This window comes from Belonocnema kinseyi, chromosome 4, assembly GCF_010883055.1.
Source record: "Belonocnema kinseyi isolate 2016_QV_RU_SX_M_011 chromosome 4, B_treatae_v1, whole genome shotgun sequence".
NCBI lineage: Eukaryota > Metazoa > Arthropoda > Insecta > Hymenoptera > Cynipidae > Belonocnema > Belonocnema kinseyi.
The window spans coordinates 14,860,674-14,884,512 of NC_046660.1; the positions used below are offsets into that span (position 1 = coordinate 14,860,674).

A 23,839-nucleotide genomic window follows, 5' to 3' on the forward strand; every position below is an offset into this window, starting at 1 on the left:
ACTCTATCTATTTTCAAATAATCTAAAATTGAGGACAATTGTATCATAATAATTACAACAATTAAATTTATTTGTTATTGACCATTTTACTTTTTAAAAATTAATTTTTCTCGCGAAATTGTAAAAAGAAAAAAGTGGAAATGCGAAATTTGAGGTCAGTAATCATTTTTGTTGCTATCAAAGATCGTTAACAATTTGTAAAAAAAAAAAAAAAAATGGTGACAACCAAACGGTACAGCGGTGAGTCCTGTTCTTAGCTCGACGCACAGTCTCAGTTGTTGCGCGCTTCTCAAACAGCACGGACGTACGGCAGATCGCGTTGTGTTTTTAGTTCGACTACACGTGACAGAAAAAGTGATTTATAATTTACAACCAAGGCTGGAAGCTGAATATATTTATTTAAACAATGCACAATTGTTTTGGGTACGTCAGTGTCTTTAAATATTTTTTTAATTTAATTTTTAAAATAATAATGAAATAATATTATAAAAATAAAATAGTTCATTTAAAGGTTATAAAAATGCAGGGCTATCCATGAAATTGGATGGCTTTAATTTTTTAATTTATTCTTCAATTTATGCAGATCCAAGAATTTCCGATAATTCCAGTGAATGTAAATTCTGCTTTGCGCCAGCGCTATCCCAGCATTAATGTCTCCTGATCACGAATATTCACAAATCTAATATTTAATTATAAAATCTGAAAAAAAGTTTTTAAAATTCTTCTGAAATCAATTAACAATTTTTTTTTTTGAAATGTTTCTGTGATTTTATTATTTTTCCTCTTTCATTTTTTGTTGTGAAAAGGCTGTTTCAGTTTTATATATAGACAAAATTGGAAAAATTATACACATTTTTTATACAATTTTCTTTAAATAATTTTTTTTAAATCCAACTTGCAAGTATATAAAACCGACATAAGTAACTTTGCACTTTAATTTTACTGGAATGATTATAAATCAGCGGCTCGTTAATATCCTCTTTAATCTTGATATCTTTTCAATCTCTAATCGAATTTAAATTTCAAATGCGAATAAAAGGTGTGAATAAGCCTAATCTAAGTAATTTACTTTTTTCTTTACTTTTTTTTCTCTGAAAGGAGTGCCAAGAAGCTATATGAGATTTTTTTATAAAAAAAAGTTAAATAAAAAATAGTAAGTTTACAGAAAACACAATAAAAGATTAAAAATTAAAATTTTTCAATTTTGTAGATTTACAATAAAAAATTATTCAATCTTAATGATTTGCAAATGAAAATTCTTTAATTTTGGATATTTATAATTAAAGATACAATAGTTCTTCAATTTGTAAAATTTATTAATTCAGAATACTTGTAGTTTATAATTATGCATTTTTGTATGTTTTTTTTTAATAGTCCCATTTTTAAGATTTAAAATTGATTCCACTTTACAGATTCTAAATGGAAAATTCTTCAATTTTTTTACTTAAAGCTATAAACTGTTCAATTTTTAGGATTTAATAATTCGGAATATTTATAGTTTAAAATTTTAATTTTAAAGATTTGAAATTAAAACTTTTCCAATTAATTGAATTTAAGTTTAAAATTATTTAATGTTGAAGACTTAAAATTAGAAATTATTCAGCGTTAACAATTCAATATTTAAAAAAATTCAATTTTGAAAATTTAAATGTTTTTAACTTTATACATATGCAATGAAAGATTCTTCAAACTTTACGATTTGCAATTGAAAACTCTTCAATTTTTAAGATTTAGAATAGAAAAAGTTTAATTTTGAAAAGTGAAAATTGGAATTTATTGAATTTAATAAATTTGCAATTAAAAAATCTTCAATCTTAACAAATTGCAATTGAAAACTTTTTAATTTGTTAGATTGACGATTGATTGATTTATAATATTCATAGTGTAGCATGGTACAATTTGTAATGTTTTTGTTACCTGAATCTTTTAATTTTTAAGATTTAAAATTAAAATTTTGACAGATTTGAAATGAAAAATCTGAATATACTGATTTCAAGTTTAAAACTCTTTAATTTTTAAGATTCATTAATTTGGAATGTTTGTAGTTTGAAATTATTCAATATTTAATGTTTTTATCGTGAATCGTTAAATTTTCAAGATTAAAAATTAAAGTTTATTCAATTTGACAGATTTGTAATTGAAAATTCTTTAATTTATTGATTTGAAATTAGAAATTTTCAAGATTTATCGATTTGGAATGCTTATAGTTTAAAACGATGCAATTTCAAATATTTTTTACCATTTTAATTTTAAAGATTCAAAATTAAAAATTATTCAACATTGACGATTAAATATCGAGAATTATTTAATTTCAAAAGATTAAAAATTAAAATTCCTTATTAACGAGTTTTAATTGAAAATTCTTCAATTTCAATGATTTTAAGAGTAAAATTCTTAAATTTTTAAGATTTCAATATTAATTCGGAATGCTTATAGTTTAAAATTTATTAATTTTGCATTTTTACCAGTTCAATTGTAAAGATTTAAAATTGAAAATAATTTAATTTTGAAGATTAAGTATTGAAAATGATTGAATCTTGAAGATTAAAAACTGAAATTCATTCAATTTTATAATTTAATAATGAGAAATTCTCTATACGTTTTTAATCTCTAATCGAATTTAAATTTAAAATACAAATTAAAGGTGTGAATAAGCAGAATTTAAGCAATTAACTTTTTCTTTCACATTTTTTTCCTCTGAAAGGAATACAAACAAGCTATATTGGTTTTTTTTTCTTAAGAGAATTTCTCATGGAAGAAGAAAATGATTTCAGTTTGTTTAAGACCGAATTTACAAGAGATGAGACATTAACATAAATAGAGATAAAGTCTAAAAAATTTGTAGAAATAATATGAAAAGGGCAATTAAAAAATACTTAATTTACATAAAACACAGAACAAAAATTTTAAATAAATTTATTTTTATTTTATATATTTACAATATATTATTCATTAGTTTGTAATTTTCATAGTTTAAAATGAGGCAGTTTTTAACATTTTCAAAAATAGTTTAACTATGAAGATTTCAACTTAAAAATTATTCGACTTTGAAGATTTAACATGGAAATGTATTGAAATTTATGGATTTGAATTTAAAAATTCCTTAATCTTACCCATTTGCAATTAAAAACTTCAATTTATTGATTTGATGTTTGAAACTCTTGAATTTTTAAGACTTAATAATTTGAATAATTATAGTTTAAAATGATGTGATTTTAAATTTTTTGTTTTTCAGTTTAATTTTAAAGGTTTAAAGTTAAAAATTAATCAATTTTTAAAGTTGTAAAATTTAGATTTTGCAATTCTATATATTGTTGTTAAAAATTCTTTAATCTTAACTATTTTTAATGTTTATAATTTAAAATTAGACATCTATGTTATTGTTATATTTATAGTTCAGAATTATGTTATAAAAATTTTTTTAAATATTTTAACATCGAAGATTTCAAATTGATATTTATTCAGTTCGACGGATTTCCCATGAAAACTTCTTTAAATTATTGATTAGAAGTTTAAAATTCTTCAATTTTAAAATTTTAATAATTCGGAATGTTTAGGTGTAAAATTAAATATTATTTAACTTTGAGGTTCAAATATTGATGATAAATCAAATCTATAATTTTTAAGATTGAAATTTTTTCAATTCTATATATTTTTAATAGAATTCTATAATCTTAACGATTTGTGATCAAAAAATTTAGAATTTTCAAATTTTAAAATTAAAGATTCATTCATTTGTAACATTTACATTTTGAAAATATATATCTATGTTATTGAAATATTTACAGTTTTGAATGATGCTTTAAAATTAAAAAAAAATTTTAATTTTGAAAAATTAAAACTGAAAAAGTTGCAATCGTAAAAATGTAAAATTAAAATTATTTCAAATTTACCGATCAGCAATTGAGGACTTACTGTTTTGCAAAGATTAAAATTTGAATTGAAAAAGTATTACTTTTGAAGATTTGCATTTAAAAAATTTCAATTTGAACAATTCGAAGTTAAGAATATTTCAATTCATTAGCTGTATTAATTCGGAATGCTAATAGTTTAAAATGATGTAATTTTGAATTTGTTTTTATAAGATCTATTAATTCGAAATGTTTATGTTTTAAAATTATATAATTTTTAAGGTTTTTTTTTTTAAATTAATTGTGAAGATGTATAATTAAAAATGATTAAATTATTATGATTTAAAATCTAAAGATTTAAAATAGTTTAGTTTTCAAAAAAATTATTAAATTGTCGACAAAATAGTTGAATTATCAACAAGACATTAACATTTTCGATAAAAAATTATAAATAAAAAAAGTGTTATGTTTTGATTGAAATAATTGAATTTTCAATCACATAATGGCCTTTTTAATTAAAAAATTCTGAATTCTCAACCAGAAATTTGACCAAACAAAAATTTTGATTGTTTATAGACTGAAGAATGATAGGTGAAATAAACATTGTAGGCCTGAACTGAAGTTAGTTAAAATTAAAAAAATATTATAAAAATAATTTTTGATCAATTTTTAATACAAAAGAGACAAATATTCAGAAATTTTGAAACAGATATCCAAAGCCTGAGCACCATATACTGTAAATCCATGTCACAAATTGAAATCTAAAATTAATTTACACTTTTACTTTTTAATTTTTTTAGAATAATTTGATTTGCCCGGGAAAAATATCACATGAAATGAATGCTGCCAATGAGGGCCCAGAGCTGTACTGCGCATGCGTGAAGATGAGTTTTTTAATAGTAGATAGAAGAGAATAACTAGGTATTTTCTTGAATCGCCACTCTCCGCCAATGACAAGGCTATATTTAACGCAGGCGCAGCAGTTGACATTCTATCTTAACCTTAAAAAGATTGTAAAAATGTAACTAATACAAATTAATTATAATCCAGGATGTTATCCTGAGATTCTTGTTAATCTGAAATGTTTCTTCTCAAAATTTTTAAAAGTCCTAATTCTTTCCTCAAGAATTCATTTGATTAAATCAGGATAATATTAAGTTTTGAAAATTTAAAAATTGTCAAAGAAGAAGCTGAAAGGTTTTAAGGCAATTTTTTTATAATTTTTCAGATTCGTGTAAACATTAGGAATCTTTTTTATTTTGAAAAATGAATACATTTTCGCGAAAAGACTTTAAAAAGTTTTTAAAGCAAACTGTTTGAATTTGGTAAGGTTACAAAATAAACACATATAAAAAATCGAGTAAATTCAAGAAATATTTAGTAGAATTGAAGAGATTCAAAAATGAATTATAATCTTTAAAATATTTTTAGAAATACCGATTTTTAAAGAATTGCAAACTAACTTTAGGAGTTTTACAATAATTTGGGAAATTTTCAAGAGAATTTCACGATTCCTTCCCAACTTCTAAAAATCTCTAAACATCTGTTAAAAACACGCGAATTTTTCATAATATGTTGTAAAATACTATAAAATAAAAAATTTCTTTAAAATTATCTACATTATTTTTTGACACGTCTGAAATATTCAAAAAAAATTTTTTTTTAAGTTTCTTAAGAATCTGATTGAAAATTATATTTATATACATTTAAAAACAAACTGATAATGCCTACTAATTTTCTTGTTCTCAATTCTCTGAATTTAATTTCAACATGGAAAATTCGTCATTTTGGATTGAAAATTAAATTTTTGCCGTAGAAACTTTTTTTTTTATTAAAAAATTCAATTTTTGATCTTGAAGAGGTAACTGGAGTCCTTTTTTGGATGAAAACTCAGCTATTTTCTGTAATTACAAATTTTTTTGCTTTAAGAGAAATTTAATCTTTTTTAATAAAAATGCAACCATTTGGTAGAAAATTTAACAATTTTGTTAAAACAGTCATCCTTTTTGGTCAACTATTTTTTAAAAAATTTATCTTTTTCATTTAAAACTTCATCTGTTTTAGAAGAAATTCTACTTTTTCTACATGAAAATACAGCTTTTTGGTTAAAAATAATTTTTCTTTGTTTAAGCATTCAACTAATTTGATTAAAAGATTTGTTTGAATCGATTTGTTAAGAAATAACATTTTTGTTGTATTTCTTTGGTCAAAAGTTTAATTATATTGTTGGAAATTAATATTTTTTAATTGAAAAATCAACTTTCGTGGAAAATTATTTGTTGCTGAACAGTTTTATTTTTGGTTCGAAAATTCCATTTTTGGTTTTTGGTTTCTTGTCAAATTTTTGGTTTGAAACTTCAACATTTGTAGAGAAAATTGGTGTTCAGGCTTGATAGTTTAATAATTTCGATGAGCTTTTTTTTTAATTTTCAAAGTGAAAAATCTTTATTTGTTGTAAATTTTTTATTTTTGGTTTGGAAATTCTTATTTTTGTGTGTGTAAATTTAATTTTTTTATTGAAGTATAAACTATGACACTTTTTTGTTGGAAATTTGTATTTTTAGGTTGAAAATTCAGTTATTTAAAAGAAATTGAAGTATTTTGTTTAAAACTCATTTTTTATAGTAGAAAAGACATTTTTTTGTTTAAAATAAATTAAAATAAATTAAAAAGTTAAACTAAAATCTTAAAATTTATTAATTTTTTATTAAAGGTTTATATCTTTGGTTGAAAATTTAAATGATTAGTGGAAAATACTTTTTCTTAGTTTAAATTTCATCTTTTAACAGAAAATGTGAATTTTTCATTTGTTTAGGATTAATCTGTTCTAGTTGAAAATTCACCTTTTTCGTAAAAAAAAAATAATTTTTTTAGTTTGAAAATTCATTTTTGTATCGAAAAAATGTATCAGTTTCGTAGAAAATTAATTTGTTTCTGAAAAGTCATATTTTTGGTTTGAAACTTCAACTTTTGTAGAGAAAATTGGTCTTCCGGCTTGATAGTTTAATAATTTAGGTGAACTTTTATTTATTTTTAGAGTGAAAAATTTTTATTTGTTAGAAATTTCGTCTTTTTAGTTTGGAAATTCTATTTTTTTTGTATAAATTTAATGTTTTTATTGAAATATCAACTATGACACTTTTTCGTTCGAAATTTGTCGTTTTAGGTGGAAAATTTAACTATTATGTTATAAAATCATTTATTTTTTGGAAAATTCAAGTATTTTGTTAAAAAGTCATCTTTTATAGTAGAAAAGACATTTTTGGTTTGAAATAAATTAAGATAAATTAAAAAGTTAAACTACACTTTTACAATTTATTTATTTTTATTAAAGGCTTATATCTTTGGTTGAAAATTTAAATTATTAGTGGAAAATACTTTTTTTTTTGGTTAAAATTCATTTTTGAACAGAAAATGTGAATTTTCCATTTGTTTAAGATTGATCTGTTACAGTTAAAAATTCACTTTTTTGGTAAAAAAATAATTTTTTTCATTTTGAAAATTCATTTTTGTATCTTAAAAATGTCTCAGTTTCGTTGAAAATTAATTTGTTGCTGAAAAGTCATGTTTTTGGTTTGAAAATTCAACTTTTGTAGAGAAAATTGGTATTCGGGCTTGATAGTTTAATAATTTAGATGAACTTTTATTTATTTTTTAGAGTGAAAAATCTTTATTTGTTGAAAATTTCCTCTTTTCGTTTTTGAAATTCTTTTTTTGTATAAATTCAATTTTTTTATTAAATTATAAACTATGATACCTCTCGATTTCGAATTTTTCCGCAAGAGGCGCTACGAGCGATGTAAACTAACTAAATTCGAATTTACGCGCCCAAGTTTTCCTGAAGTGGGGTCTCCTTATGCTACTTCGTGGATTAAATCTAGTTTTTTTAAGGTTATGTTTATTAAGTTCCACAATTTTCTCTCTTTTTTTAAAACAAAATCAAGGCAAATAAACGCATATACTGGCAAAAGCCACTAATTAATTAATTCTTTCATTTAACTAGTTTAACTAAACAAATTTTCAAAATTATTTTAAAACAAATTATTTAGAATTATTTTTCTTGAAAGTGATTTTCGGGATTTGAAAGAGAATTAAGAACTTAGATGTCCAATATTTTCTCATTAGCTTCTCGATTGAATATTTGTTAGTTCTGGATGAGAGTGGAGCTACTATTGAAATTCCGTCAATATTGACTCAGGCTGGGGTCGGAGAGTAATAAATTTCCTTGATTCGTAGCAAAGCCGTTACGTGCCCCGCATTTCTGTATTATGGTACGCGAACCCAACATAAGCCTCTTTTGCGCCCGGCAGTGACCGCGCATGATAAAATTCACGGATTACAGTAATACCGCCGGCACTACATCATACTACGAGTAGCGTGAAGTGTCTCATAAATGGAATAATTTCTCAGAGTCGTACTACTTTATCCTGTTTATTTAGAGGATACCACTTTATTTCCTAACAGGTGTCTCATATTCAGCCCTAGTACATTCTTCATATTAATATTAATTCGTTATTTCATTTGAGTAAGAGTTAATTATGGTCAATGGCAATAATATCCCCTTGAAAGTACTCTTCTATGAAAGCCACAGCTCTATCGAGGCTGCCAAAGTTGTGCAAGCTGTTGTGCAATTTCTGGAGTTTCACCAGAAATTTCTGAATGAGCTGCGGCGCATGTGCAGGTTTGAAATTTCTCAAACAATTGTTTTTGTAATCTCTATGTCTTTAATACTCTCTAATTCTGTTTAATTCTTTTGAATTGCTTGGAATGCTATTCAATTATTTACAGTTTTTTTATTCCTTGAGTTTTTTTAAGTTCTTTGTATTCTTTGCATTATTTCCAAGTACTAGGAATTTTATGAATTCTTTTAATTAATGGAATTCCCTATCTTATATGAATTAATAGAATTCATTAAATTCTCCGAATTCCGGACACATTGAGTGAAACAATCTTTAAACAAAGAAATTCAATTTTTCAAAAAAATAGTTCAACTTTAAACTAAATAGTCGAATTTTCAACCTGAAATTAATTTTCTAGAAAAAAATCAACAAAATACGTGAATTTAGAATAAAATAGAATTGTGGCTTAAACTGGAATTGATAAATTTTCTGATAAAAAACTTAACTTTCATCTAAAAAAATGAGCCTTTAACCAAATAAATAAATTTTTAACCAAATACTTCAAATCTGGACATTAGGTAAATTTTGAGCTTAAAAATTAATTTTCAAACCAAAACTGGTTTAATTTTGAACCAAGTAGTTGAATTTCGAATGAAAAAATATATTATTTTTAGTAAAAAAATAGTTAAATTCAACTATAAATTACGAATTTTCAATAAAACAACTAAGTCATACACCAAAAGCGATTAATTTGACCTAAAAAGATCATTTTTTGACCAAGAAGATTAATTTCCTACTAAAAAAGATTTTTTAGTCAAGTAAGAAATAAAAGTGTTAAACAAATTTGTGAATTTTCATAGAATAAGACAAATTTTCTACAAAACAGTTGGATTCTCAACCAAAAGGTATTAATTTCCAGTCAGTTACATTTTTAACCAAAAAAGATGAAATTTGTACCAAATAGATTGATTTTCTTTTAGTAATACAATTTTTCCACAAAATAGTTCAATTTGAAAAAATAAATTTTGAACAAAGTAGTTCAACTTTCGACCAAGTAGTCGAATTTTTATCCAATAAAGAATAATGTTGCATTCTCAAGAAAATAACAAAATGTTAAACTAAAAAAGCCAAAATGAAGCCCAAAGAAAATAAATGTTTCATAATAGTTTTCAAAAATTTTCAAACTAGAATTCAGGGACTTTATAGAATTCCGACAATTTACAGAATTCCAAAAATGTATTGGATCCAAAGAATTTGAAGAAAACAGGAAATTTATAGAATTCCTAGAATTTATAGAATACAAATAATTCAGGAACTTCAAGGTTCTTGGAGAATTCAGAGAATTTAGAGAATATAGGAAATTCAGAGTATTTAGGGAATTTAGAAAACTGTTAGAATTTGAGGAAATCAGGGAATCTTAGTAATTGAAGAAATTTAGGGAATTTCGAGAATTCAGAAAATTTATAGAATACAATGAATTCAGGTAATTCAAGGTTTTTGAAGAATTCAAAGAATTTAGTAAATATAAAGTATTTAGGAAATCCAGAGAATTTAATTAATATAAAGAATTTAGGGAATTCAGATAATTAGAAGATCTTAATGAAATCAGAGTATCCAAAAAATTCAAGAAATCCAGGGAATTCAGGCAATTAAGGGAATTTAGGACATTTAAGGAATTTTAGAGTATTTAGAGAATTAGGAGAATTCAAGGCAGTCAAGGAATTCAGGAAATTAAGGGAACTCAGAGAATTTCGGGAATTTAGAGTATTTAGGGAATTCCGAGTATTAGTAGAATTCACACGAAATCAGGTAATCCAAGGAATGAGAGAAATTCAGATAATTCACGAAAATATATTAATGAAGTATATGCAAAGAGTTTACATAATTTATAGAATCAGAGAATTTATAGAATTTAGAGAATCTATAGAATACAAAGAATTCAAGGTTTCGTAGAATTCAGAGAATTTAGGAAATTCATAGGATTTAGAAATTTTAGGGAATTCAGAGAATTAGTTAAATTCAAGGAAATCAGGGAACCTGAAGAATTAAAAAAATTCAGGGAATTATGGAAATTTATGTAATGTACAGAATTAGGGAATTCGGAGAATTTTAACAAGAAAAATAATTCAAGTAACAACAGTTTTCTGGAGAATTCAGAGAGTTGAATGAATTCAAAATATTTAGGAAATTTAGTGAATTATAAGAATTTAGAGTATTTAGGGCATGCAGAGAATTAGGAGAATTCGAGAAAATCAGGGAATCTAAGGAATTCAGGAAATTAATGGAATTTACAGAATTTAGGGAATTCAGATAATTCATAGCATGCAAAAAATTCAAGAAATCCAAGGCTTTTAGAGAATTTAAGGAATTTAAAAAATTTAGGGAATTAGTTAAATTCAAGGAAATCAGGGAACCTAAAGAATTAAAGAAATTAAGGGAATTTATGTAATGTACAGAATTAGGGAATTCTGAGAATTTAAACAATAAGAAGAATTCAAGTAATAACAGCTCTTTTATAATTCAAAAAGCTGAATGAATTCAGAGTATTTAGGAAATTTGGTGAATTAAGAGAATTTAGAATATTTAGGACATTCAGAGAATTAGGAGAATTCAAGGAAGTCAGGGAATTTAAAGAATTTAGGGTATTAAGGAAATTTACAGAATTTAGGGAATTCAGATAATTTATAGTATGCAAAGAATTTAAGAAATCCAAGGTTTTTAGAGAATTTAAAAAATGTAGGGAATTCAGAGAATTAGTTAAATTCAAGGAAATCAGGGAAACTAAAGAATTAAAAAGATTCAGGGAATTTATGTAATGTACAGAATTAGGGAATTCGGAGAATTTAAACAATAAAAAGAATTCAATTAATAACAGTTTTTTTAGAATTCAGAGAGTTGAATGAATTCAGAATATTGAGAAAATTTAGTGAATTATGAGAATTTAGTGTATTTAGGGCATTCAGAGAATTAAGAGAATTCGAGGAAAACAGGAAATCTGAGGAATTCAGGAAATTAAGGGAATTTACAGTATTTAGGGAATTCAAATAATTTATAGTATAGAAAGCATTCAAGATATCCAAGGTTTTTTTTAGAGAATTCAGAGAACTAGTTAAATTCAGAGAATTAGTTAAATTCTAAGAAATCAGGGAACCTAAAGAATGAAAGAAATTAAAAAGAATTTATGTAATTTACAAAATTAGGGAATTCAGAGAATTTAAACAATAAACATAATTTAAGTAACAGAAGCTTTTTGGAGAATTCAGAGAGCTGAATGAATTCATAGTATTTAGGAAATTTAGTGAATTAAGAGAATTTAGAGTATTTAGGGCATTCAGAAAATTAGGAAAATTCAAGGAAATCAGGGAATTTAAGGAATTCAAGTAATTAAGGGAATTTACAAAATATAGGGAATTATTGATCATTTATAGTATGCAAAGGATTAAAAAAATCCAAGGTTTTTAGAAAATTTAAGGAATTTAGAAAATTTAGGGAATTCAGAGAATTAGTGAAATTCAAGGAAATCAGAGAACCTAAAGAATTAAAGAAATTTAGGGAATTAAGGGAATTTATGTAATGTACAGAATTAGGGAATTCGCAGTATTTAAACAATTCAAGAAATCTAAGGTTTTAGAGAATTCAGGGAATTTAAGGAATTTAGACAATTTAAGAAAATTCCATGAAATCAGGGAATCCAAGGAATTCAAGAAATTCAGGCAATAAGGGGAAGTTAGAGTATTCAGAGATTACACAGAATTTTTAGAATTTTGTGAATTTATAGAATACAAAGAATTAAAGAATGCAAAGTTTTTGGAGAATTAAGAGAATTTAGGAAATGTAAAATATTAAGGGAATTCAGAGAAACAGGAGAATCTAAGGAAATAAGAGAATCCATAGAATGTATGAAATTCAAGCAATTCAGGGAATTCATAGAATTAACGGAATTTAAGGAAAGCAGAAAATTCAAGGAATTTAAATAATTCAAATAATTCAGGGAATCTCGAGAATTAAGAGAATTCAAGGAAATCAGTGAATTTAAGGCATTCAAGCAATTCCGAGAATTGAAAGAATTTAGGAAATTCTGAGAAAAAGTTGGTAAGCATTCCAATGAATTAAAAAAACAAACAATTGAAATAAATCGAAAAAAGGCCAAATAAGGAACTGAATGTGAATCTATAAAATAATTCTAAATATTGTCGCTGTGCACATTTGACATTGTTCGGATAACGAAGGGCTCGCCCACGTAAACCGGTACACATTGCCAGTCCTTATACACACATTTTTTCCGTTTGTGTGAACACATCAAACACGTAAGGTCGGTCCCCACAGGGTCCGCAGTGTTAGTCATAGTGGGGTGAAAGACTTCCATTGCCAAGGGGGAAAAAAGAAAGAAAACAGAGAGAAAAAAAATTCACCTACCTCCTAGCGTGTATATTCGTTGAAAAAGCCGACGAAAAGGTGCACGCAGTCAAGTGCGTTTACTGATAAGCGTCCAGAGCAAAAAGAAATATTTTTATTTCAATTTTTCTTATAAAGCTTTTTAAAAATTAGCAATCTTTGAAATGTATAATTTTTTTAAATTCTTTCTTTTTCTATTACGAAAATGTAATAATGTACATGCTTTAATTTACAATTATGGACGAAAACATTTTTCTTGGATTCCTGCTTTAATTTTATAAAAAAAAATCTCAGTGCGTAGTTCGAAATAAAAGTGTTTTGTTTTGGTTTGGAAATATTTAAATAAAAATTTACCTATTTTATTTTTACTTGAAATTTTATTTCTTAGTTTAAAATGTGAAAGTTTTCAACTTTGTCCTAATTCTATGGTAGGAAATTATTATTTTGAATAGGAGAATAAACTTCTTGCTCAAAAAATTATTTTTTGGGAAAAATTCAACTGCTTTGTTGAAAATTTAAGTGCTTGATGAAAATTTATTTTGTTGTGGCTCAAGAATTAATTTCATTGACAAAAAATTTCACTAGAGATTCTATTTTTTGTTCGAAATTATTGTTTTTTTCTTTTAGTTAAAGATTCAACCTCTTAGATAAAATTTAAAATATGTTTTTTAAATATATTTTTCTTTGTCGTAAAAATTGAGCTATTTTGCTAAAAATTCGTGTTTGGTTTAATTAATTTTTTTTTTAATTTAAAATTTTCCTTGGTTGAAATATTAACTATTACATTTTGTTTTCTTTCTTGACTAAACAATCATTTTTGGTAAAAAATAACTCTTCCGAGTTGAAATTTTTTTTAATGTGAAAATTTTGAAGAAAAGTCATATTTTTTTGACTTTTGAATTTCTGCTTCAATTTCAAGAACTTTTATTATTTAGGATATAAATTCTCAAAATTTGTATTTATTTATCGAAGGTTTCACAATCTTTCCCTATTTACCCATTTCCCTCTTTTCTCGTTTATCCATATAAATATTTGTGGTTAAAAATTGTGTTATCTGGTAATGAAAATTTTTACTTTTGATTTAAAAATTCATCACTTTTTCTAGAAATTGCATATTTTTTAATTGAATTCTAGAGTTGTTTATTGAGAATTAGAATCTTTTTTGGTAGAAACATCAATTATTACTTTTTTTGAGAATTTACAATTTTTGATGAAAATTAAACTAATTGATTAAAGTTAAAATTCTTTGTTAAAAATTATTATTTTTTATGTTTACAAATAAATTTCTTCAACTAAAAATTGATCTTTACCATTTTTGTTTAAAATATTGTCTTTTTCAGTTGAAAAAATTCATGTATTTTGCTGATTTTTTTGCAGATAATATTTGCAAAAAATTTTTCTGTTTGTATTAAAATATTTTTTGGTTGAATTATCAACTATTACATTTTTGGTTTACATATTTATTATTTTCGAACGAAAATTATACTACGTATTTGAATTCGAAACTACTGTATTTTGTTGTTAAAAATATATCTATTCATTGCAAATTTGTCTTTTCAGTATAAGATTAATCTTCTTGATGAAAAATTTAATATTTTTTCATCAAAAATGCAACAATTTATTTGTTTTAGTGAAGCATTCAACTATTATATTCTTTTTTTGTTGTTAAATTCAAAAAATTTGTATATTAAATTAAATTCTTTCTTGGCAAAAATAAGAACTATTTATTTTTTTATGGAGTGTTTATTATTTTTTTATGAAAATCAAAAAAGGATAGTTGAAATTTAAACTACTTTTAAACAAATTTATTTTTCGATTGGCAATGCATTTTTTTAACTAAAAATTGAACAAATACATTTTTGGTTAAAAGTTTGTCTATTTCCGATTAAAATTCTTTTTTCTTCTTTTGTAGAAAATTAATTTCCTTAGTAGAAAGTTATTCTTCTTGGTTAAAAATTCAACTTTTTGATTAAAATGCATCTATTTTTTTTTAATGAAATGTACTTACTTTTTTAAATTTGCAATTAAAAGCTTCATGAATTGAAATATGAATTGTTTAAATGTTTTGTTGAGAATTCATCGTGCTTTGATGAAACTTTAAAAGTCTGATTGAAAAATAAAGTAATTTTTTTAAATTAAATTATTTATTTTATTATTTAACTATTATGTTTAAAATTCATTTTTTTCTTGGCTAGAGCTTGGTGAATTCAGTTGAATATTGATTTCTTTGGTTGATAATTGTACTATTTAAAACTTTTTTGGTTGAAAATAAAATTACTCAACTGAAAATTTGAAAATTGCGTTTAAGTTACAAATTTATCTTTTTTAGAAAAAAGTTCATTAATTTGGTTCGAACTTAGTGTTTTATGGCATGTAATTATTATTCTTGGCTGAAAGTTAATTTTCTTAATTTAAAACTGATTTTGTTGTAGAAATTTGACTATTCTCTTAAAAATTTGTTTTAGTTTTTTAAAAAGAAGAAACTATTTCTTAGAATTTTTTTTCGTTTCGAAATTCACAAATGAGGCGCAAATTTTTTTTCTTTTCTGGATAAAAAATAATTTTTTATAGAAGATTAATCTTTTCGGATAAAAATTCAACTATTATGCATCATATGCATAGAGAAGCTATTGAATCTTAAAATATTTCTCTCCATGCAAATATGACAAGAAAATTTCCTACTGAAAAAAGGAATGTATGTATGTTCGCACATATATTATTGAAGCTATGCTACTGATATCGGTAGAATGTGTGCAGCTACGCCAGAATTTTTTTAGACTTCGCATTTTCTCAAGAGGAGTGCAACAAATGGACTAGCCTCCCATAAACGGTGTGTATGAATCGCACCTTTTGTAGAAAAAGCATTTACCTTGCACACATTCATACTCCACACTCGTATTCTCCACACTCGTATTCACTTCACACGGTTCTCAATATTAACTAAAATCAGTCGTCCATTCAGTACTTCAAAAATTTATTTAGTTTTCTTTTACGATAATATGTGCATGGATCAATTACGTCACTTAGTTATATAATTGACAACGCCCACATTTTTTGGGCGAGCAATTAACCGCGCCCATTTTCACGTACTAGACGTACCCCTTTTTTCATAAACTTTTTCACTATCATTTTATTTACTGACGTCTTTGAACTACACTCTTGTCTTTATAAAAAATATTCTTGATCACTCCCTTTTTCTGCCAATATTCTTCCTAAATGGGCTTACAGCTTCTTTTTTTCAAAGCCTAATTTCACATTTGGGACTCCCTTTTTTTAGCATACGCCCAAAGTCTAATATGGTTTTCAATATTCACTAAAATCAGTTGGCTATTCAATAATTTGAGAATTTATTTTGATTTTACGCCTAATTTATTGGCCACACCCGAAAACAACGCCCACTTGAATTGTCCACGCCCTTTAGTTACACAGTTGGCCTCGTTCCATCCCTTGGGCACACCCATCGGACACGCCCACTGTAACTCACTGGCCACGCTCCTTCAATAAAAATAATTAACACGCCTGTTTTATTATCACACGCCTCTTCACTAAACCCTTGACTATATTTATTGCGTTCACGTTCGTTGATGAAGTTATTTTATTAGCATTTATTTCTAACGACGCTTTCAATTTCCTCAATCACGCCTCTTAACAATTCTCCTTTCCAAATATCGGCCTTCACTTACAATCTTGTTTTCCTAAACATTTTTTCCTTAACATCAATTTTTTCTTAAGATCGCCCTTTTTCCTTAATATTGCCCTTTACAAAATTTCCAATACTTTCCAATTCTTTCCAATAATTTCCAATATATAAACATTACCTTTTTCTTATTATCGCCTTTTCTTCATTTTCTTTAAATCACCCCTTCTCTGATATCGCCTTACTCTTAACATCACCCTTTTGTTAACATTGTCCTTTCCTTAATATTGCCTTTTCTTTAACAAAGTCCTTTTCTTGCCGACGTCACCCTCTCCCCAATATAGTCTATTTGTTTACGTCGCATTTTCAAAACATCGCCATTCCACTAATATTACCCTTTCTCTAATATCGTTTTTTGCTCCGCATGTACTATTTCTTAACGCCGTCCTTTCCTCAACAATAACAAAGCTTATTTCTTAACTTTGATTTTGCCATATCACCCTGTATCTAATATTGCCTATTCTTTAACATCGCTCTGTCTCTAATATTGCCTTTTCTTTGACATTACTTTTTCTTAACATTGCCCTTTCTCTAACATCGCCTTTTTTTAGGATTGCTATTATCTTAGTATTGACCTTCCTCTGATATTGATTTTTCCTTAAGAATTGTCTTTTACATTTACTTACAATTGTCTTGATTACAATATATGTAATCCTTAACATCGCAATCTCCCTAATATACCCTTTTCCTTAAAATTTCTCTTTCCTTATAATCGCCCTGTATATAATACTGCGTTTCCCTTAAATTCGCCATTTTCTTGACGTTGTCCTTTCCTTAACACCGACCTTTCTATAATATCGTGTTTTCTCCAATATCAACTGTTCCATAACATTGCTCTTTCCTTACCATTACCCTGTATCTAATACCACGTGTTCCTTAAACTCACCATTTCCTTAACGTTGACCTTTCCCTATCACTGACCTTTCTATAATATCGCGTTTTCTCCAATATCGCCCGTTTCTTTCTCCATTATCCAATATCGCTTATTCTTTAACATCGTTCTTTCTTCAATATCGTAGCCTCTTCTTCAACTTCGCTATTTTCCTGAATATCACTTACTTCCTGACATTGCCCTTTCGCCACGTCGCCCTTCTTTTAATATCGCTCTTTCCTTCTTTAGCATCGCTGTGTCTCTAATATCACCTTTTCCTCAACATTGCACTTTCGTTAAGATCGCCTTTTCTTTAATATGCCCTCTTCCTTAAAATTTTCTCTTCCATAAAATGGCCTTTTTCTTAGTATCGACTATTCCTTAACATTGCTATTTCTCTAATATCGCTTTCTTCTAAAAATTACCCTTGCCTTAACATAAGCCACTATTTGACATTGTCCTTTCACTTAATGTTGCCTTTTTCTTAACGTTACCGTTTTCTTAACATCCACCATTTTATAAAACCACATTTACTCTAATATAGCCTTTTACTTATACCCACATATCTCGCTTCTTCTTAGCATAGGCTACTTCCATAACGAAGCCCTTTCCTAAATATTGCCCTTTCTTAAATATTACCTTTCATCAATATTGCCTTTTTCTTAAAATCTACTTCTTCTTAAGCATATCTCATTATTGTTTTATCTCTGATAGCACCTTTTTCTTGAACTCGCCCTCTTCTTATCAACGCCCTTTCTCTAATATTGATTTTTCTTTAATTTCACCATTTCCATTACGTCGCTCTTTCCTTAATATTTGCCCTCTCTTTAAACTCTACTTTTCCCTAAGAATATCCCTTTCCTCAATATTGCTATTGCTCTAGTATCCCCTTTTATTTCACGTTAACCTGCTTCTAAGGTATTAGAGATATTAAGGGAATAGAGATATCCCTTAATATCGCCCTTTCCATAGTTACCATCGTATTACTCTAATATTTAATTTCTAATCTCCTTGGATTTACTCTTTCTTTAACATACGAACTTTTTCTCATATTCGTTCTATCCCTACCATCTTCTTGTCGTAAAATTGCTCTTTCTCTAATATCGCCTTTTCCTTAGAATCGATCATTCCCTGACATTGCTCATTTTCTTCAGAATCGCCCTTTCCTCAACATTTTCCTTCCCTTAAAACATCACCTTTCCTCTAATATCATCTTTTTCTTAGCATCTGCCATTCCTAACCATTGCTATTTCTTTAATTTCTCCTTTTTCTTCAATTTTCTTACTCCTTGACATCCTTCCTATTCTAATATTTTATACTTAACACTGCCCCTTTTTTTTGCATCGCCCATTTCTAAACATTGTTTTTCTCTAATATCGTCTTTTTAAAGCATTAGTCATTCCTCAAAGTCATTTCTTTCCTAAGCACCACCCATTTTTTAACGGAACCTTTCTCTAAATTTTCAACATCGCTTTGCCTATAATATGGCCTTTTTCTCAACATCGCACTTTCTTTAGAATCGACTTTTCTCTAATATCGGCTTTTACTTAAAACCTGTTCTTCTTAAGCATCGGCCTTTTTCTTAACTTTGACTACTCCTTAACACCGCCTTTTTTCTAATATCACCTTTCCCCTAAACTTATTGTTTTCTTAACGTCACCCTTCTCTTAATATTGCCCTTTTACTTATCCTCGCCAATTCCTCTATATTGCCCTTGCTTTAGTGTTGCTTTTCCCTTAAGCTTACCTTTTCCTTAACGTCGACGTTTCCTTAATATTTCCCTTTTCTGCATCATCGCTAATTCCTAAATATTTTCCTTTCTTCATTATTGTCCTACCTTTACAGGGCCCATTCCTTAACATTATATATTTCCTAACATCGCCCTTTTTCTAATAACGCCTTTGTCTTAAACTTATGATTTCCTTAATGTCGCCATTTATTTGATATTTTCCTTATCATAACCAGTACCTCAATATTCACCTTCCTTTAGTATTACCTTTTCCTTAACACTGCTCATTCCTTAACATTGAACTTTTCCTGATAACGCCTTTTCCTTTTCCTTGTCCTTTCTCTAATATCGCATTTTCCTCAAATTTGCCTTTTCCTACACGTCGCCTTTTTTCCAATAAAGCTTTTTCCTTAAAGTTATGTTTTCCTCAACGTCGCCCTTTCCTCTACTTTTCCCTTTTCCTTATCATACCCAATTCCTCAATACTGCCCTTGCTTTAATTTTGCCTTTTCCCTTAACATTGCCTATTCCTTAACATTACCCTTTTTCTAATAACGCCTTTTTCTTAAACTGATGTTTTCCTTAACATCGCCCTTTCCTTAATATTGACCTTTTCTTAACGTCGACCCTTTCCTTATCATCACCCATTGCTCAATATCGCCCTTCCTTTAGTCTTGCCTATTCCTTAACATTGCCCATTCCTGAAAATGGACCGTTATCTAATATCGCCTTTTCGTTAATCTGATCCGTTTTTTAAAACTGGCTCTTTACTTAACATATTTTCCTTAACATCACCCATTTCTAAACATCATCTTTTACATAAACTCTTCTTCTCTGAACATCACCCTTCACCTTCCATTTTTTAAACAGGAATCAAGCCAGATTAAATTCCTTTCTCATAATTTCCAAAATCAATCCCCCGATAAAATAGCTTAAAATCCAATAAATTGTACCCAAACCTTCCGTATAAACTTTAAGCTATGCGACGTGTCGCGTATCAGGTTTTTTGTCGCCCTCTGATATAACTCCTGAAATTCACAACCTGGCGAAATGTGTGGAATGAAAATCGTGAACCTTTGGTCTCGGCTTGAATGCTTAAAATGCTCTGAGCTTCACTGGCATTCTCGGAATACTCCAAGTTCTTTCCAGAAGAAAGGGAACTCGTTGTCTTGTTCCAAAAGGTATAAAAAGTTATAAGTACGACACCCATCCTATCTTGAAGACAACCATTTTTTTACTTCCGTTCGCTCGCGCCAGTTTCACTTGTTATTAGCAGCAATTTATCGACAGCAATTAAAGTCACGTGACTTGATTCAGGGATTACTGTAACTAAAATTTACAACAAGAGCAACTAATTTCCCCTACCCCCGCCCACTTCTCGTCCCTCCTTTCTCATCACCTTTAGGCTCGAGGACATTATTTCAACTCTGCATTATTTATGCCTATTTTTTAAACAATATTTTATCTAAAAATAAATACTTATATAATATTAAATATATTGATGCAAACTCCTGTTAAAAAAGAGGAATCCAACGACCAAATTTGGACCACACGAACAAAAAAAAATCCCTATTGTAATCTGAAAAAAAAAAAATTTTCGGTGAAAAATAAAAAAGAGGAACGAAAAACGAGTAGGGAGCCAACCACATCCCCTTCCTTTTTTTCTTTCTTTTGTCTTCTTTATTTTTATTACCATCAAATTACAGTAAACTAACATTTAAAGTTTTCAATTTAGATTTCAATCTAATTTAAATTTCTTTCATTTTTATTTTATTTTTTTTTATTATTGATTTTTTTTTAATATAAAATATATTAACCAAAATGTTTAAGAAATCGAATTTGTTTACTAAAAATTAACACAGCAGAGCTCAATTAAAAATAAATTAATATACAGAATAATTCAACAAATTTAAAAATGTACCCGCAATCAATTTTGATAAATATTTTACAGTTTTGAAGAAGAATATTAACTTGTTGTTTAAGTTTCCCAGATTATAAATTATGAACATTTTTGTGCAAAAATGATCACCAAATATTACACTAAAAAGAAATAAAATTAAAAAATAAATCTATTGACAAAAATACTTCAACAGGGTGGCCGCTAAAATATTTTTATAATTTTTAACGAAAAATATTTGAATTGTTAACGTAAACAAACTTTTTTGTTAATAAGGAAAAAAATTGTATCTAAAATTTGGAATTTTTGAGCCGAAAAGATGAATTTTCCATGGAATAATTGCTGTTTTAATCCGTAAATATGAAGTTTTATAAAAAAGTTAATTTGGAACAATATTGTTATATTTCGAACACATAAAGTCGAGTTTTTCTACAAAAACGTTGACTTTTTAACTTAGAAATATTAATTTTTTTACTAAAATTATTAAATTTCTCACCAAAATGATAAATAGTAAAATTTTTAGTTAAAAAATATAATTTTCAACAAAACAGTTAGATTTTTAACTCAAAAATGAATTCGCAACCAATCAAATTAATTTTTAATGCAGTCGTCAAATTTTTAACCAAAAAGATTGAATTTTCACAAAAAAGACGAATTTTCAATAAAATGCATAACCTTTTAAAAAAAATTTTAATTTCTTTCACGAAAGAAAAAATATCACAAAATACTAGAAGAAATTTTGTGTAGAATTTTTTTACTTAAGCGAACTTTTTCCCTGACATTTTGTCAAAGCTTTGGATTGTAAGAAAAATGTAAAAATTCAGTTTTTCGAGAAAAAAATTCTCTTGACAAAAACATTGATTTGTCTGCATGAAAATTAAAAAACTTTTAATCAAATTTATACCAATTCTAAAAAAAATAATACAAAACTAACATTTTTCACACTCTAAATTAATGGAAAATTGAAAAATAAATAGATTCACTTTTCTAATTGAAAAAAAATGTTTAGAATAAAAAAATTCCTCTTTTGTAATAAAAGAAAAGTTTTTAACCGAAGTGTCGTTTTTGCCAGCTCAATAAATTTGAAGAATTTTTAATAATTATTTAATAATTAATCGTTCACGTTTTGAAAACCATGAAAAATTCTTTTTAATCTTCGGAAATTAAAATTTAGAAAATAAACATTTTTAACAAGGAAATGAATTTTTTTTAAATTAGTTAAATTTTCAACCTAAAAAAAACTTGCAACCAAAGAAATAAATTCTCGATCTACTGGTTGAATTTTCTAACCAAACAGATTTAATTATTACAAAAAAAGCCGAATTTTCAGAAATTATATGAACTTTTGAAAAAAAACGAATTTTGACATTTTTTTCGCGAACGAAATAAAATATCTTAAAAGACTAGCAGATATTTTGTGAAGTATTTTTTTTTAATAAGCTAAATTTTTTACTGGTGTTTTGTTTAAGCTATCGTTGTTTTTTAAAAATGTAAAGATTCAGTTTTTCGAGAAAATAATTCTTTTGGGAAACAAATAGTTTGGTCTGTCTGAAATCATCAAAAATTTATCTTTATTTAAGAACCAAGTCAAAAAAAGAAAAAAAAAAGAAATTGAGAAAAAAACTATTAACATTTTTTGAGAAAATCGATTTGAATATTTTTTTAGAAAAACCGCAAAAACTATTTTACAAACTATTACAAAATTTAAAAACTCTAAATTAAATCTTCACCAATTATAAAAAAAAGTTAAGCAAAATAATGAAAAACCAACATTTTCCATCCTTTAACTCAATAGAAATGTTAAAAACAAAATAATTCCCTTTTCCAAATTAACAAACATTGTTTCAAATAAAAAATGTTTCTTTTTTTAATTCCGAAAAAAGTTATAAACCTAATTTTCGATTTTGCAAGCTCAATAAATTTGAAGATTTTTCAATAATTAATTAGTAATTAATTAATAATTAATCGATCAAGTCTTAAGAACTTTATTTTAAATCTTTTAAATAAAAAACAACGCTTCGACATTAAGATTAAAATACTTTTTAATTTTGAAACTATATGATTTCGTGCTTGAAAATATTCTAAAATATTACTATAAACACAGAATAATTTCAAATCGTATACTCAGAAAAACATTTGTTTCCAATTAAAGAAACGGTTTCTATAACACAATTTGTTTCATTTAACCAAAAATAATTTTGAATTAAAGGTCGTTTAAATTAAAGAACAATTTTTATTGGATCCAAAAACCAATTATTTGACTAAGAGCCAACGAATATTTTCCTTTGTTTCTAAGAAATTCTCTTTGAATCAAAAATATCTTCTTTTTTATTGTGCTTATTAAAAAACACATAATTTTCTATATGAATTTTGACATCTTTGTAGTAATAGTTTATGCAAGTTTAAATAAAAATTAACAAACAAAATCTGCCCGTACGGAAAGGGCGATATTAAGGGAATGGTGATATTGGGAAAAGGGCGATGGTAAAGAAAAGGCAATTCTAAAGAAATATCAATATTGAGGAATGGGCGATCTTAAGAAAAAGTAGATGTTGAGAAAAGAGTGCTGGTATGGAAAAGGTGAGTTAAGAAAAAAGGCTAAGGAAAAGGGCGATGCTAAGGAAATAATAATATTGAGGATTGGGCGATGCTAAGGTTAAAGTAGATGTTGAAGAACTGGCGACGTTATAGAAAAGGAGTGTTTAAGAAAAAAACGGTTTTAAAGAAAAGGCGATATTAGAGACAGAGCGATGCTAAGGACAAGGGAAGCATTAAGGAAA

General features: G+C 26.4%; 1 protein-coding gene across 1 annotated transcript in view; it reads left to right on the top strand.

Annotated features, from left to right (window-relative positions):
- Positions 1–304: 304 nt before the first annotated feature.
- Positions 305–23,839, top strand: part of LOC117171564 — a 169,516-nt gene continuing 145,981 nt past the window's right edge. The window contains exon 1 of the mRNA XM_033358998.1: positions 305–423. Coding sequence (XP_033214889.1) covers positions 407–423 — 17 coding nt within the window. The 5' untranslated portion in view covers positions 305–406. The remainder of the gene's footprint in view (positions 424–23,839) is intronic.